General features: G+C 38.7%; 1 protein-coding gene across 3 annotated transcripts in view; it reads left to right on the top strand.

Moving 5' to 3' along the window:
* LOC111861931 (chromodomain-helicase-DNA-binding protein Mi-2 homolog) overlaps positions 1 to 14,554 on the top strand; it is an 89,416-nt gene that overhangs the window by 18,088 nt on the left and 56,774 nt on the right. For all 3 annotated transcript variants that reach the window (XR_004512746.1, XR_002842354.2, XM_023846904.2), the window contains exons 10-16: positions 495 to 618; positions 1,949 to 2,158; positions 3,323 to 3,483; positions 5,669 to 5,843; positions 7,976 to 8,085; positions 9,369 to 9,535; positions 11,023 to 11,108. Coding sequence is in view for 1 of the 3 variants with exons in the window: in XM_023846904.2 (XP_023702672.1) it covers positions 495 to 618; positions 1,949 to 2,158; positions 3,323 to 3,483; positions 5,669 to 5,843; positions 7,976 to 8,085; positions 9,369 to 9,535; positions 11,023 to 11,108 (1,033 nt within the window). In the remaining 2 variants the exon portion in view is untranslated. The remainder of the gene's footprint in view (positions 1 to 494; positions 619 to 1,948; positions 2,159 to 3,322; positions 3,484 to 5,668; positions 5,844 to 7,975; positions 8,086 to 9,368; positions 9,536 to 11,022; positions 11,109 to 14,554) is intronic.

Raw genomic sequence — 14,554 nt, 5'->3', positions numbered from 1 at the left:
ACTTCTTGGGCCAGCTTGCTTGCTGTTGTCAAATAAAGCTGTTAACAACAGTATTTACTTGCTCACTGTCATTCTCATTTTCTGGGTTTTCTCTTTATGGAGCCCATTCTGCTCTTTGCAGACATCCCACAACCTATTCTCATGTATTTGTCTCTTTATGCCAGTTGTTTTCATCCCGTTGCCAGATCTGGTGTCTCATCTCCTCAACTATTTCTTCATGCTATGGTTGTCCTCAGTATTTTGTCACCTCCCATGTACACAACAAGACCATACATTTGGACTTGAATTATTCAGTCTTATTTGCTAGGATGTACTTTAATATTTTTAGTCTGTTCTTGTCTTTGTATTGTATATTTATATCATTCAAAAGTTTTGAATGTTTCAAAATTGGATGCCATTTCTGCCTAGTAGAATTTGTCTAGTGAAGTTATAGTTTGTATGGTAGAGGAAAGATAAGTGAAGCCCAAGATTCTGTAATTTTTTCTCTCTTTCAGGGTTTGTAAAGATGGTGGTGAATTGTTGTGTTGTGATTCCTGTCCATCTGCTTACCACACATTCTGCCTAAATCCACCACTCACAGACATTCCTGATGGTGACTGGAAATGTCCAAGATGCTCGGTAAATCTTAATTTGTTTTTGCTGTTTCACATAGCCTTTGAACCACACAGTGTGTGCTGTTATGGTCGTGCATTTGTGACCATGTTTGAGGGGTTTGGTATGTCTTGCAAGGGAAAGGGTGGAGAGGCAAATACTTTGATTCATTCTGGCAAAGATAACTCCACCTAATTCAGTCTAGCCAAGATAACTGCCCATATATATTCTATCAGTACTGTCTACATTGTATGTATGAGCAGAAGGCAGGCTTGGTCACTGTATAGTACTTTATTCAGTGCCTGATTTAGGACAGTATTATACAGAATACCCCTGCCTTACAGAAGGGATGTGTTTGAAAATTTTCCATATTGTGATGTCCCATAATGCAGATTTTATATTTCCATTGACTGCCTTGTTATAAGTAGAAATGTAAATATGCAAATTTTTTTCATTCTGCACTTTTAATAAAAACTCCCTTTTTTACCTAATGGAAATGATAGTAGGTACACTTTTAATGATGTTTTAGATGCACTAGAACCTAATGGGTTCTACCTGACGTCTTAAATAAAGTAAATGGAGGTCACAGTTTACGGAGCGGGGATAGCTTGGTTATTAAAGTAGTGGGCTAGACAGCTAAGGTCCTGGGGTTTGATTCCCAGCATGGGCAAGAGATTTCTATGTTATCCAAAGCATCCAGACCAGCTCTGGGGTTCATTCAGTCTCCTATCCAATAGGTACAAGAGCCGTATGTCAGGAGTAAAGTGGCTGGGGCATGAAGATTGGTGTTCACCTCTCTATCAAATGATAAGGTTAACAGTGCATGGAAGTGTACTTTCATTTCCCTGTATGCGTTCATGACGTGATACTTAATTACATAAGTACGAGGACAGATTTACCTTCTACCTTTACTGTACAATCTAAAATAAGATATCCCCACATCACTGATACATGCGTTGTAGGTTAGCCAGTCACTTGTTACGTGTTCTGCTTTGTCCGTGACACATGTACATATGCAGTTGAGTTTGTTACAAACATTCTCCCCCCCCCCGTATTTGTTGTTTAATAACTATTTTGTGTAAAAAATGATACCCCAAATTGGTGTAATATCAGATTTATAGTCTGTATCATGAATTCTGTTGTTATTCATAATTTCTGTAAGGGTAAATTCCTTTACCTAAGGGTCCATAAAGCAGGGACACAGTTACATATGCATTTTATTTAATGCCATTGTAACCAAAAGTAGCTGCTCTCTGCATTGGTATCTTTATCTTTTTTCTATCCCAGGATTATGTTGAAGCCATAAGATATGAGCTGAAATGGAAATAGTGTTACATTTTACTTTATTTTCTGTTAGGCAAAGCCACTGCCAGGAAAAGTTGCTAAGATCCTTACTTGGCGTTGGGCAGAGCCAAAGAAGTCGGATGGTAAAGAAGAGGAGGATAAGCCATCCGAGGAACCATCAACAAGCAGACGTCCTCCTCGAACACCAAAACCACAGAGGGAATTTTTTGTCAAGTGGCATGAAAAGTCTTACTGGCACTGTGAGTGGGTCTCGGAGTTGCAGGTGAGTAATTGACTCGTCATCTCTTCTTGATCATATTTTAATGAGGAGTTGAAGCAGAACTGATTAAGCCTGCTGTCATGATTTAGGGGCATGACTATAGAAGGGGTAGGGACTAGATATTGGATTTATTGACAACTCAGAACTACAAGTAATTACAGACTGTCGCTTATTTCCACACTTTACAGTTCATTATCTGAGCTTGAAAAATATGGTTTGCCAACATGCTCAGAATAAGTTGATTTTCTGAGTTTGTGAGCAGGAATTCAACGTAGGTCATTTAGATTAAAGAGTCATCAGTGCCATTTTCTACTGAATATGAATCTGTTTGCAAGAAGCAAAACAACAGAATTCAACAGTTAAGTGCTGAAGTGTATGAGAAGCTATGGTTTTCCAGATCATTATTACAGTGGGAATTACTGAATGTTGTGATTGGGTGGTTAGAACTCCCACGTAGTATTTGGATTCAAATCTTGGCTGTCATATTGACTGTCCTGATTTAAGGTTTTGTTGTTTTCCTCAGTCCCCATCGGACAAAGGTTGACATATGTTTAGACCATAATTACATCCTCCCATTCATCACGAAAGTTTATTCAGTGATTGTCCAATAGCTCAGGCCTGTATAATCTTAGCAACTGAAAGCAGCATTATGTAAATCAAGACTTATAATAAACATGTGTGAGAATGACTCAGTTCAATGAGAGTTGGGAAGCATTTGAACAGAATGGGAGTGAGAAGTTCTCTCTGTTAGACGGTACTTGTTACAGTAATTGCATTTTATAACACCAGACCTTTGTCATAGTGTATTAACATATTCCTACTAATAATACAGAAGTAGAGAAGGATGCAGTGTGGCAGAATGGAGGAGAGGGATTTTTGAGAAGCTGATTATTGCTAGCCAGCTACTTTGAAACTGAAAAATTTACACTTGAATTATTGACATTTTTCTTTTCAGTTCAGTCTAAAAAGATCAAGACTTGCACTTGCCCAATAAATAATAAAACAGTGACAGTAAAAACATGGACGTCTTTTTCAGCTGGAGCTTGTATTGTAGTGAGTTATTTGGTCCAGATTTTTGTGAGCATTGTTACTGTGTGAAGGAAGGAATGCAGAACATTTCAGGTGTCAGAATTCATAGTTCGCTCATATTTTTTGTTTTGTTTTCAGATGGATGTATTCCATCCCCTGATGATCCGGAATTACATGCGCAAATATGACATGGATGAACCTCCAAAATTGGAGGAACCAATTGATGAACTGGATAACCGAATGAAGAGAATCAAAGAAGCTAATGCAGATGATTCTGCACTAGAGGATAAGTACTACAGGTCTGTTTTTAGCAAGGAAACATTAGACACTCTGTTTTATTCCTCAGATTCTAGCTCTCATAATTTGGGATGAAGAATCATGTCTTTTGTCAGTAATTTTCATTTTAAGCCAAGCATGCGCATAAACATGTTCCCATGGAAAAAGAGGAATTGGAGGCGTTGCCTTCTATGCAGTCTCTAGCAAATCAAAAGATTAGGCTATTCTCCTATAGTAGGTTCATGCAGTCTTCTTCCTATCTGTGTGTGTGTGTGTGTCTACTAGGCAGTGGGGTCTCCTCTTTGACAAGAGGAGGGATTGGTCTTTCAGTGTAGGTGCCCTGACTGAGCAAAGCAGTTACCTCCCCCTTCTTCTCACACAGAGATGGAATATTATCCCTGTTGAATGTCTAAATATTACTTCAGTTCATGTGTATGTGTATAAGGGATGGGCCATAAAATCTGGCCCTTGCACTGCGACCTTCAGAGATTTATTTACTTCAGATCATACTGAAGAGAGAACACTATGTGCAAGACCCGCAAATTTTTATTATCTCATAGACATATATGTGTTTTTGAAGTGGGGGGTCTATCACACGAGGAGAGTTTGGCCTTTCAGTATAGGTGCTTGGCACTCATAGATAACAGTGCGTGAAATTTGTGGGAATTCACATGAAAGTTCTGAAATTTTGAGTTTTTGGCCAACACTTTGAACAAAACCATTCATTACTGATGGTTGGCCACTGCTTTCTTCATTGTGAACATTTGTTCACCCATCCTTTAATGTTCTTATAGTTCCTTCATCCATTGCATTTTGGCTTTAAACTGACCATAATTCATGATGGGTTTCCACAGCACTCATGTTTTTAGCATGAAGAAAGGGGATAACGGCTCAAATTTTGTAGAAGGTGGGATTATCAGTGACAGGACACATAACTCACTCTCTGGAGATGAAAACAAACACTGGTTGACCAGTTATGTGATGGTACCACGCATGCATGAACTCTCCCCCACATAGCCCTCATATGAAAGGAACCAAAAAAGAATACATGGAAACGGGGAATTACTGCACTGATATGTTGGGTTTTTGGACTTATCCATCGTCCTGGTTTTTAAGATAACAAGTAAAAACACGACGTTTCGGAAACTGGATCTGTTTCTGTCCTCAGGTGAAGGACAACACCTATTCAGTTGGGTCCGTTAGAAAGAGCTAGCCTCAATCACTGGACCGAATTACTGACCTATACATGGATAGATAATTACTAGTCTTGGTGGAAAGTGTTAGCAGTCCTTTTGATTTTCTGCATGCAAGTTGAGGACAGTGTACAGTATGATGACCAGTTACTAGGAGTTGAAGATTTAGCATGAAATTGAATTGATAGGTAAATTGTAATTCATCATTTTTAATGTCATTAATTACCATTCCTGTAATACTGTTAATTATTACTTTGGCACGTAGTAATATAATTCCTGATTCAGGAGGAAATTAAGAGGAGATTGAATTTGGCTAATGCTTGCTACAATTCAGTCCAGAACCTTTTGTCTTCTCATCTGCTGTCAAAAAACATAAAAATTAGAACATTAAGGGAGGGACATAGACTGCGGGTGTTGAGAATATTTGGACCAAAGAGAGATGAAGTGACAGGAAGTTGGAGAAAACTGCATAATGAGGAGCTTCATAACTTGTACTCTTCTCCAAGTATAATTAGAATGATGAAGTCAAAGAGGATGAGGTGGGCAGGGCATGTAGCACAAATTGGGGAGAAGAGGAATGCATGAAGGATATTGGTGGGAAAACCAGAAGGAAAGAGACTACTGGGAAGACCAAGGTGTAAGTAAGTGGGTGGACAGTATTATAATGGAGTGGATTGATCTGGCTTAGGATAGGGACCAGTGGAGGGCTCTTGTGAACACAGTAGTGAACCTTTGGGTTCCGTAAAATGCTGGCAAATTCTTGAGTAACTGCAGAATTGGCGGCTCCTCAAGAAGGGCTTGGCTTCATGAGTGAATAAGTAAGTAATATAATTTGTTTTTTGAGTACTTTTGTATCAGGAGAGAAGGCCCCAGGTATGGGTTAATGCTTTCAGTTGAGCATAAACAGTAGCATGCTAAATTAAAACCTTTCAAAAAAGGAACGTTTAAAGCTGTATGTGAGAGTATATTACTGTTATTATTAATATGTGGAAATCTTGGATTTTGCTTGTTGAAGGTATGGTATTAAGCCAGAATGGATGATTGTTCATCGAATTATTAACCATCGAACAATGCGTGATGGCCGAACTCTGTACCTGGTGAAATGGCGAGATCTGTCCTATGATCAAGCTACTTGGGAAGAGGAAAATGAGAGCATTCTTGGTTTGAAACAGGCCATTGACTTCTACATGGTGAGTCACTGACCTCTGAAACACCTTTCTGTTTGTTTTTAAAATAAAGTTGGCTCTGGTTAATGTATTAAAAAAAAATTAGTTTTTTTTTTTTAACTCACTTAGTGGGGGGTGGAGTCCAAGTAGGTCCACTTAGCACGGCAGCAACTGATTGGCCTATTGTACCTGCCCTGGGTGATTATGATGATGAAGAATTTGGAATGAAGATTGGCAGAGTAAAACAAAGTATTCGAAGAAAACGCCCCAGCGCCACTTTGTCCACCACAAATCCCACTTGATTGAACCCGGGCCGCCACGGTGGGAAGCCAGCGACTAACCATATTAAGAAAATAGTCTGTTGCCTTCTGTCGCTAGCAGTTATCACAGTTATGTGTGTTTCATGTTTGTTGGATTTGTCAGCCAATTAAAATTTGTAATTAATAATATCATTGGGAGCCTTGATGGCCTGTTACAGGGATATCTTTACCTTTATGTGAGTAAATAGTCTAATCAAAGATTAAAATGTACCTAGACAAATCATCAGAAGCAGGTCTTTAATAAATTAAAAATATATCACCAAGGTTGTCCTTTGTTAACTATGTGCTGCAACCTCAGTATAATGAACAGAAGGTTCATATAAGTATTTGTTATAAGAAGCATCTTGTAGCCTGTTTTTTAAATAACTGTGATGGAGTATTTGCTCCATGCAAGAACTGTTGAACCACAGAAACAGCTGATGCTAAGTAATACTTGCACACAGCAATAGAGCAAGGGCGTTATGCAACCTGTTAATAGGCAGTGACTCGGTAAACACATTTCTGCGTAGGCAGTGACATCACCCAGCAATACAGAGGCTGTGTTTTCTGAGTGTGGTCTGTGCTGAGAGGATGTAAGATTTAGCATAGTTTAGTTCAGGCAGCTGTTGATAGGATATAGCCATGGGAGGTTAGTAGTTGGAGAAGAATTAGAATGGCAAGAAGACTTCATAGTGATTTGAAGTGATAGTTTCTGTGTTCAGATCCATTGCCAGGAGACAACTAGTGGAAACTGAGAATCATATTGCAAATGCAGTGGTGAACAGGAAAAGTGTGTAAATCAGCGATAGTGCTGTATTGATTGCAATTAAGAGAAATTGTAACCAAAGTGGCAATAAATCCAATCATCCAATATAAAACCCGCTATTTTTATCACACGTACTGCTTTACGCATGACATCTTGGTGTCAGAAAATGGTTACCGTCAAATTTGTGACAATATTATATGGCATTAATGCTTTAAAAATAATATGGATGTGACCTTTTACCTTCCTTTTTCAGTTGAGAAGGAGAACCTGCTAAAATGCACATACTACCTTCATTTTTGTCTGTTCATGTATCTGCACATGGCAGATCAGAAACCACAGAAGGGATATTTTTAATTTAATGGTATGTTGGGCAGTTTAGTAAAATTAAGACAGGCAGCAATAACTAATGCTATACATAAAGAGCAAAATGTGTCTATATGCACATCTTGTATGTAAGTCACTAAACATTTATCAGCACAAAACCTTTGCATTTCCTTTTTTGCCTGCTTCATTCTAGTTTTTTTGCTTAACTTACTCATCATCCCTGGAAATGGAAATGTGACATGTCCCTCTGAAACATGACTTGTCTCTCAACAAACTACACAGCTCTGTATCCCAGAAGATAGGATTCTTCAATACCAGTTCTGTGAGAACCTAAAATCCTGTGCAGGACAAAACCTGTTTCAAACAAAAGTTGTAGATAAAAATGAAACTTACATTTTGTACCCTATATGTATTTCCCATAAGTTATATGGTTTTAGAGATAATTAAAATGGATTTATCCTGTCTTGCAGGTGAAAACAAGGAATGTACCAGAATTGTTGTGCTATGCAAATGCTTCCTAGGTTGTTGTTGGAAGTGGTCACCATACAGGCATCAATGTAGCAATGAAATATTCAACATTATTCATGTCTTTAGTATTATCTGCACCGAGAAGTTAAAGGTTGGCTTAGAGATTTGTGATTCAGACTAAAGATTTTTATGGTTTTCCACACTTCCTTCAGACAGATGGTTAGGTCATCATCAGTAATTTCACATATAATTCACAAGCCAAGAACATTATGTCATAATATTAATCTGGTTTGTTTCAGGATTTGAGAGCATCTTGTAATGTTGATGGGTCAGGTAGAAAGGGGAAGAAAGGGAAGGGAAAGAGAACAAAGACAAGGGAACTGCAAGATGAGGATGGAGACAAGACACCGTAAGTTAAATGGAGTTTCATTCCTTTGTATAGTTTACAGTATCTTCATATAAGTTTTAGTCAAGCAAGAGCAGTCAGATGTTTTTATGTGTCTTTTTGTGCCTCATTGATGCAGAAGTAATCATGTTGATGGTTTTAGACCATTAGTTCTGTAATTAATGAGAAGCACACAGTGGATTTTAAATATTATATACTTCCAGAATCATTTCTTTCATTTTTGCTTATGGAAGCCTCAGTTGTTTTATAAAGTATGATTTGAAGTGATATAAGTACCTGGAATTAATTTGGCCTCATCTGTTTTTCATAAAATTAGTTTAATTTTATATAAGTTCTATGTTAACAGCTATTTGTTAACAATAATTATACTGTATACTGATATCAGAACCTCAACCCAATCATTCTGGCGCCACAATTCAGAATCACCACTTCACTGCTGGCTGCTTTTGTTTTGGAGTCTTCAGAGGCCTGTTCATGCATTGGCATGAGGTTACAGTTTCAAAATCATTTTTCCCTGTTTTGGATTCATTCATACGTAGTAAAATACATTAAAAAACAATGGAGTAGCCATATGTTCTCTCATAGATGTGTACTAGTGTCAACAGCTGTTTAATTCACTGATTTCGCATATAGAAAATGTAACATTTATTTAGAAAGAATATTGTAACCTGGATGGACAGAGCGTTGCTAGGTAACTGACCATTAAACACCTAATGACAAAATACATGCTGGCAACAGTGGAACAGTGAGGTTATGCAACCAGCTTCTAGGCAATGGTTCAGTCAGTAGACTTCCATGTAGGCGCAATGACGTCACACTTCAACAGTAGTAGCTATCATGTGACTGGCTTTCTCTGGAGTCATGCCACGACTGTTGGTATGCAATAGCTTGGTAAACACTTGCCAGCAGTATGGGCTGTTTTCTGTGCGTGGTTGGTGCAGAGGCTATATGACAACATTTAGAGATGGAACAGATGGGAATATCTGAGAGTGTTTGAGTGTTTAAGTGACAGCAAAGGGAAGTGCGTAAAAGAACTGTTAAGATTTAAAAGTGCGAGTTGAAAACTGCGTTTATGTGTAATACTGGGAGTGTGTGATCCAGTGAGACTGTTACCCAGAGAGGACTAGTGTGTGCCTACAGCAGTGAATTATGAGGTGTATGTATATCAGCCCTGTAATTTGAGTGTAAGAGTGTGTAACCGAGCTGCTAATAAAGCCAATCATCCAAATTAGAACCCGTCATTTCGTCAAATGACAGTATTATACTTTTCAACTTCTGTTGCACAGACGGTACACACCACCACCTGAGAAGCCGCTGACAGACCTAAAGAAGAAGTTGGATAAACAGCCGGATTATATTGACCAAACTGGTATGCAGCTTCATCCATATCAGTTGGAGGGTCTCAACTGGCTTCGTTATTCATGGGGACAAGGCATTGATACCATCCTGGCAGGTGAGTTACTTTGGTTCTTGGTCAGATATAACATTTTCTTTGTGTACAATGTTTATTTTGCTCTCTGTCTCCAACTGCTTGAACTACATTAACATTGAAGAAAGCAATCTTCTGGGATGTGGCGCCGTGTAGATATCATATTAACCTTTATGAGCCGAAGGACACTGTATGGGGACCTTTAAAGTAAAGCCGAGTGGCTGAAAGACACCGTAAGGGTATGCGCAGTCCACATGTGCGCACAATGTTTTAAAATCTAATTTTAAGATAGAAATTCTTGTTCTACTTACATTATTTTTGGACACCTGCTTTATAAGTAGACTGTCTTCCCTTCTGCATCATCTAACTGAATGTTGCATGTAACTGAATGCAGAGTTCAACGTCGCAATTCATACACTTTGTCCGTATGTAACTCTGTTTTCCACGTGGAGTGCACACACGCAACATGTGTCTCGTATTAGCAGGAAGTAGGCCAGTGATGGCGAGTGGTCTCTTGTATTCGTAACGCTTATAAAACATCACAATTTCAACTATGCACCATGGCCCCATTTCGCATGGAACAAGCCGAAATTGAGAGGCTGCTCGTAAATCACACCAGTGGGTTATGAAGGGATGAGGACGCAAGGGGCATTGAGGGAAATATTCCAAGAAGTAACTGTGTGGTTAGTCCAAACAGACACAGTTTCATGAGGACAAATAATATTAATAAGAGGGATAAGAACTCAGCCCACCAACGCCTGTATACAAGAAGTCCTAAGGTTGATGTGTTTAGAATATTTGGACTGCGTGAGAGAGGAAGTAAGAAACGAATGTGGAGAAATATTACATAATGTGGAGCTTCATAATTCATACTTCCTCGCTAAATGTTATTAGAGTATATAACCTTATATCTACAAAGGTGCTAAAGTAGATGATTTTGTCATTTAATGACTCATTTATGGCCAACTTAAAGATGTGTCTTCCAAAAGTTTCTGGTAGCAGAGTGGCACATCTAATGGTGTCCAGTGTGATGTCTGACCATTCTTTGAGCCAGGCAGCTATAGGTATGCAAGATTTAATTAATGTTTTCACCTGTAGGATTTGAGGTTCTCACAACAGTGGTTATAAAGAGTACTTCTTGTGGGATACAATGCCTTGTGGTCTGTTTAAAGTTAACTGACATTTCGGAGTAACATATCACCTCCATCTTCAGGGTGGAATGAGCCGAGCAAGATACCAGCGTGGGGGGGTAGCAAGACAAGCAGCTGGTATCTTGCTCGGTGTATTCGACTCTGAAGGTGGAAGCGATATGTTCCTCCAAAATGTCACTTGACTTCAATGGACTGCATGGTGTTGTATCCCAGAAGATAATACTCTCCAGTGTTTTTGCTGTTTTCCTTTCTGTCAAATTTTTATTCTGTTTAATAAAATGTTGAGGTCAATTGAAATTTGTTGTAATTGCATTTATATTCTTTCAATACTTGCTGCATCAAAATATTTGTCTCTTTCAGATGAGATGGGTCTTGGTAAGACCATCCAGACGATTACATTCCTTTACTCTCTCTACAAAGAAGGGCATTGTAAAGGCCCATTTCTGGTAAGTAATGGCATGAAATTGAAATTTAAGAGTCACAGTGAAGAGTTTGACCATCTTATGTCAAGCATGTACTTCGAAACGTAGTAATACAAAGGCATATAAGGGTTTATAAAATATATGGTCACGTATTTGAGGGTGTTTGTAACTTATTGATGAGTTTTGGATCGGATGATTAGATTTATTGATACCTTATACCAGTGTTGTGCAACCTTTTTCTACTCGCGGCACACCAAAATGTTGTTCCCCTCAAAAACACATATCACACAATTATTATAAATATGTAACGTGATCAACTTATTACTATAACATTATTATATTGTTATTTTATTATCATTAAACAGAAATTGACTCGTGCCTTTATTAACAATTAATGAACTTTAATTCACTGTAGAGTGCAGAAAATACACTTCTATTACTATTAAATAAATACAATAATTCTACTCATACCTTCAATGTGATACTTGCGCCTGCTTAGCTGAACACAGGCGACTGATCCGTGGTGGAATCGTTGACAGCGCATGTCTCATTTCTTCATCGATGGATGTCTTAAGTTCAGTTAATGTCGAGAAGCCCAGTTCACACAAATATGTAGTTGAAAGTGGCAATAACACATTAACTTCCATCTCGGAGATAGCCAGGTATCCACTCCTTATTACTAACCAAAACGTATCCAAAGGCACTTCGAGAATCTTTAGTTTCAATGTTCTGTCTGCTTTTAAATCTGCGAGTTCCTCTTGTATATTAATCAGAAGATGTTCTGAATTCACAACAAATGGATCACAAACCCAGTCGAAATCTTGTACACTCTCCAAAATACTTATTGAATTTCTGCTGCAGCATTTCTAACTGTTCTTTAATTGTGTCCATCACCACTTTATTGCCATCAGCAAGTGGCTATACAGTCAGGGACATCTCAAACGACCCATCTGTAATTCTCTAACTAGCAACCAAAATTTGCAAACTACGTACTTCAAAGCACAGCTGTGATAGAACTGAAACAATTGTAAAACACGGGATCTCTTCTCTTCAAATGGTAGAAGTGACACTATACCGACTTATTTTTTAAATATTTATAATTTTAAATGAAGTCCAACAATGGGTGGGTGCATCGTTACAGGAAGAAAGTCATAAAGTTGAAGAAGCTCTAACTTCTAACAAACGGCCAAATACCGAAACAGCGTTATAAAAGACAGGAAAACCCATGCTAATCCCTGCAGTTTTAGGGAAAAGCACGTACACAGAACATGCGGCAAGCATATTAAAGAAGCTGCGTAGATGTGAGAAAAACAAAAATAAATCAGTAATGAAAACTTAAAATGAAGTCCAACAATGGGTGGGTGCATCGTTACAGGAAGAAAGTCATAAAGTTGAAGAAGCTCTAACTTCTAACAAACGGCCAAATACCGAAAGAGTGTTATAAAAGACAGGAAAACCCATGCTAATCCCTGCAGTTTTAGGGAAAAGCACGTACACAGAACATGCGGCAAGCATATCAAAGAAGCTGCGTAGATGCGAGAAAAACAAAAATAAATCAATAATGAAAACTTTGATATAACAACAACTGTGAGTAAATAATTTACGTTTAATTTCTTAGAATACAACATTACTGTACATAAAAAATCACAACATGTAATAAAGAATAAACAAACATCGTCTTATTTAATCACTGCAGTGGCTGAGAATAAAATACAAGCATATGAAACATGGTAACTGGGATAAAATAAAACGAATAAAATTTGACAATTTCCTACAATAGGTTAAAGTTCGTGTCACACCTTTCATCTTGTGACGGCACACTGGTTGCGGAACACTGCCTTATACACTCAGCTAGGAACTACAAGTAATACAGCACCACCACTGCTCTAGACACTTTACAGTTCATTATTACACACTTGCTAGAGTCCTCAGTCTTCGCTAGTCATATCCTGGCAACGGATTTCAACACAGTAACTATACCAGTCTCACTGTAACTGCAGCACACATGAAGTCTTCTTTGCACAGCGTAATTCCTTTCTTGCCATCTCCAGAGACTGTCTGAGATCTACATTCCAGCTGGCATGTAATCCTCGTAATATATATACAGGGTGTCCCAGGAGGAATGTGCCAGACTTTGGGAGGGTGTTCCTTATGTTAAAGTATGCCTATATAACCCAAAACACCTGTGTCCAAAGTTGAACGGTTATGGAGGTAATGGCCAGAGAAGTGTGAAACTTTGACAGGTGTTACACACTTGTTGATTACCAAATGCATATTAAAACTGGCAGGAATATGTGGTTTCTGTAATGTTAATAATGTACGTAACATCAAACGAACTTGTGAGTGACATGAAGCCATTCAGTTGAACTACAAAGAAACTCGCACACCATGTCATAGTTGTCCTTAGGTTTCCAAGCACTATACATGTCACATGACTGGCAAGCGCTGACGTAACATGTCCGACTGCACATTCTGGTATGCGGCTAGTGTGAGTCGTCATCACCACACTCAAGCACAAACATCGATAAGACTTGTCAGCTGACAGGTAACATGCGTGGACCCGCTAGAAGACCCCACTTTTCTCTGGCCATTATCTCCGTAACCGTTCAACTTTGGACATATGTGTTTTGGGTTATATCGACATACTTTAACATAAGGAAAACCCTCCCAAAGTCTGGCACATTCCTCCTGGGACACTCTGTTTATATATATATATATAGTGTGACGTGTCGTGCTATGCAGGACACCACTCCCCCCCCCGGCGGCGGTGACGTGCTGAGCGGAGCCGAAGTGAGCCGAGTCCCGGCACACTGGTCGCTATGCAACGCGGGTAAACAGTGGTTTCGAGAGACAACTCCCGACAGCGTTACCAGTAACACCTATGAACACGGCGCCAGACAACAGTGATGCTTATTACATGGCTGTTTTCTGCGTTGTCCGGAACGAGGCTAGATACGGAGCAGCGAAGACTATTCATAGTCAGTTCTGGAGTTACGAGTTCACGAGTTAGTTCTCAAGGCATCGGTTACAAGTTCCGAGTTAGCCAGCAGTCAGTTCTGAGTTCTCAATCTAGCCAGCGGAGAGTAATGAGTTAGCCAGCAACCAGTCAGTTGTATTCTGGCATTTGCAGTCTAGTATTTGTGATACTGCAGATAGCAGTAATTGTGAATCTCTAATTTGTGTGATTGTAAGAGCGAATGTGGAATAAATTCGCTATATCCAGTACGGCGTGAAATTATTTGTTGCGTTATACACCCAACACGTGACAACTGGTGTCAGAAGTGGGATGTGTATATATATATATATATATATATACACACACACACATATGAAGGGGTACCCAAAAGAAACCAAACTTATTTTTTTTTAAACTTATTTATTCAAATTTTAAGCACAAACCTTCAGTCCCCTTCAAAGTACTCTCCACTTACACTAATACACTTGTCTAGTCTTTTATTCCATTTTTCAAA

This window comes from Cryptotermes secundus, unplaced genomic scaffold, assembly GCF_002891405.2.
Source record: "Cryptotermes secundus unplaced genomic scaffold, Csec_1.0 scaffold84, whole genome shotgun sequence".
Taxonomy (NCBI): Eukaryota; Metazoa; Arthropoda; class Insecta; order Blattodea; family Kalotermitidae; genus Cryptotermes; species Cryptotermes secundus.
This window is presented reverse-complemented; position numbering and strand designations above follow the sequence as displayed.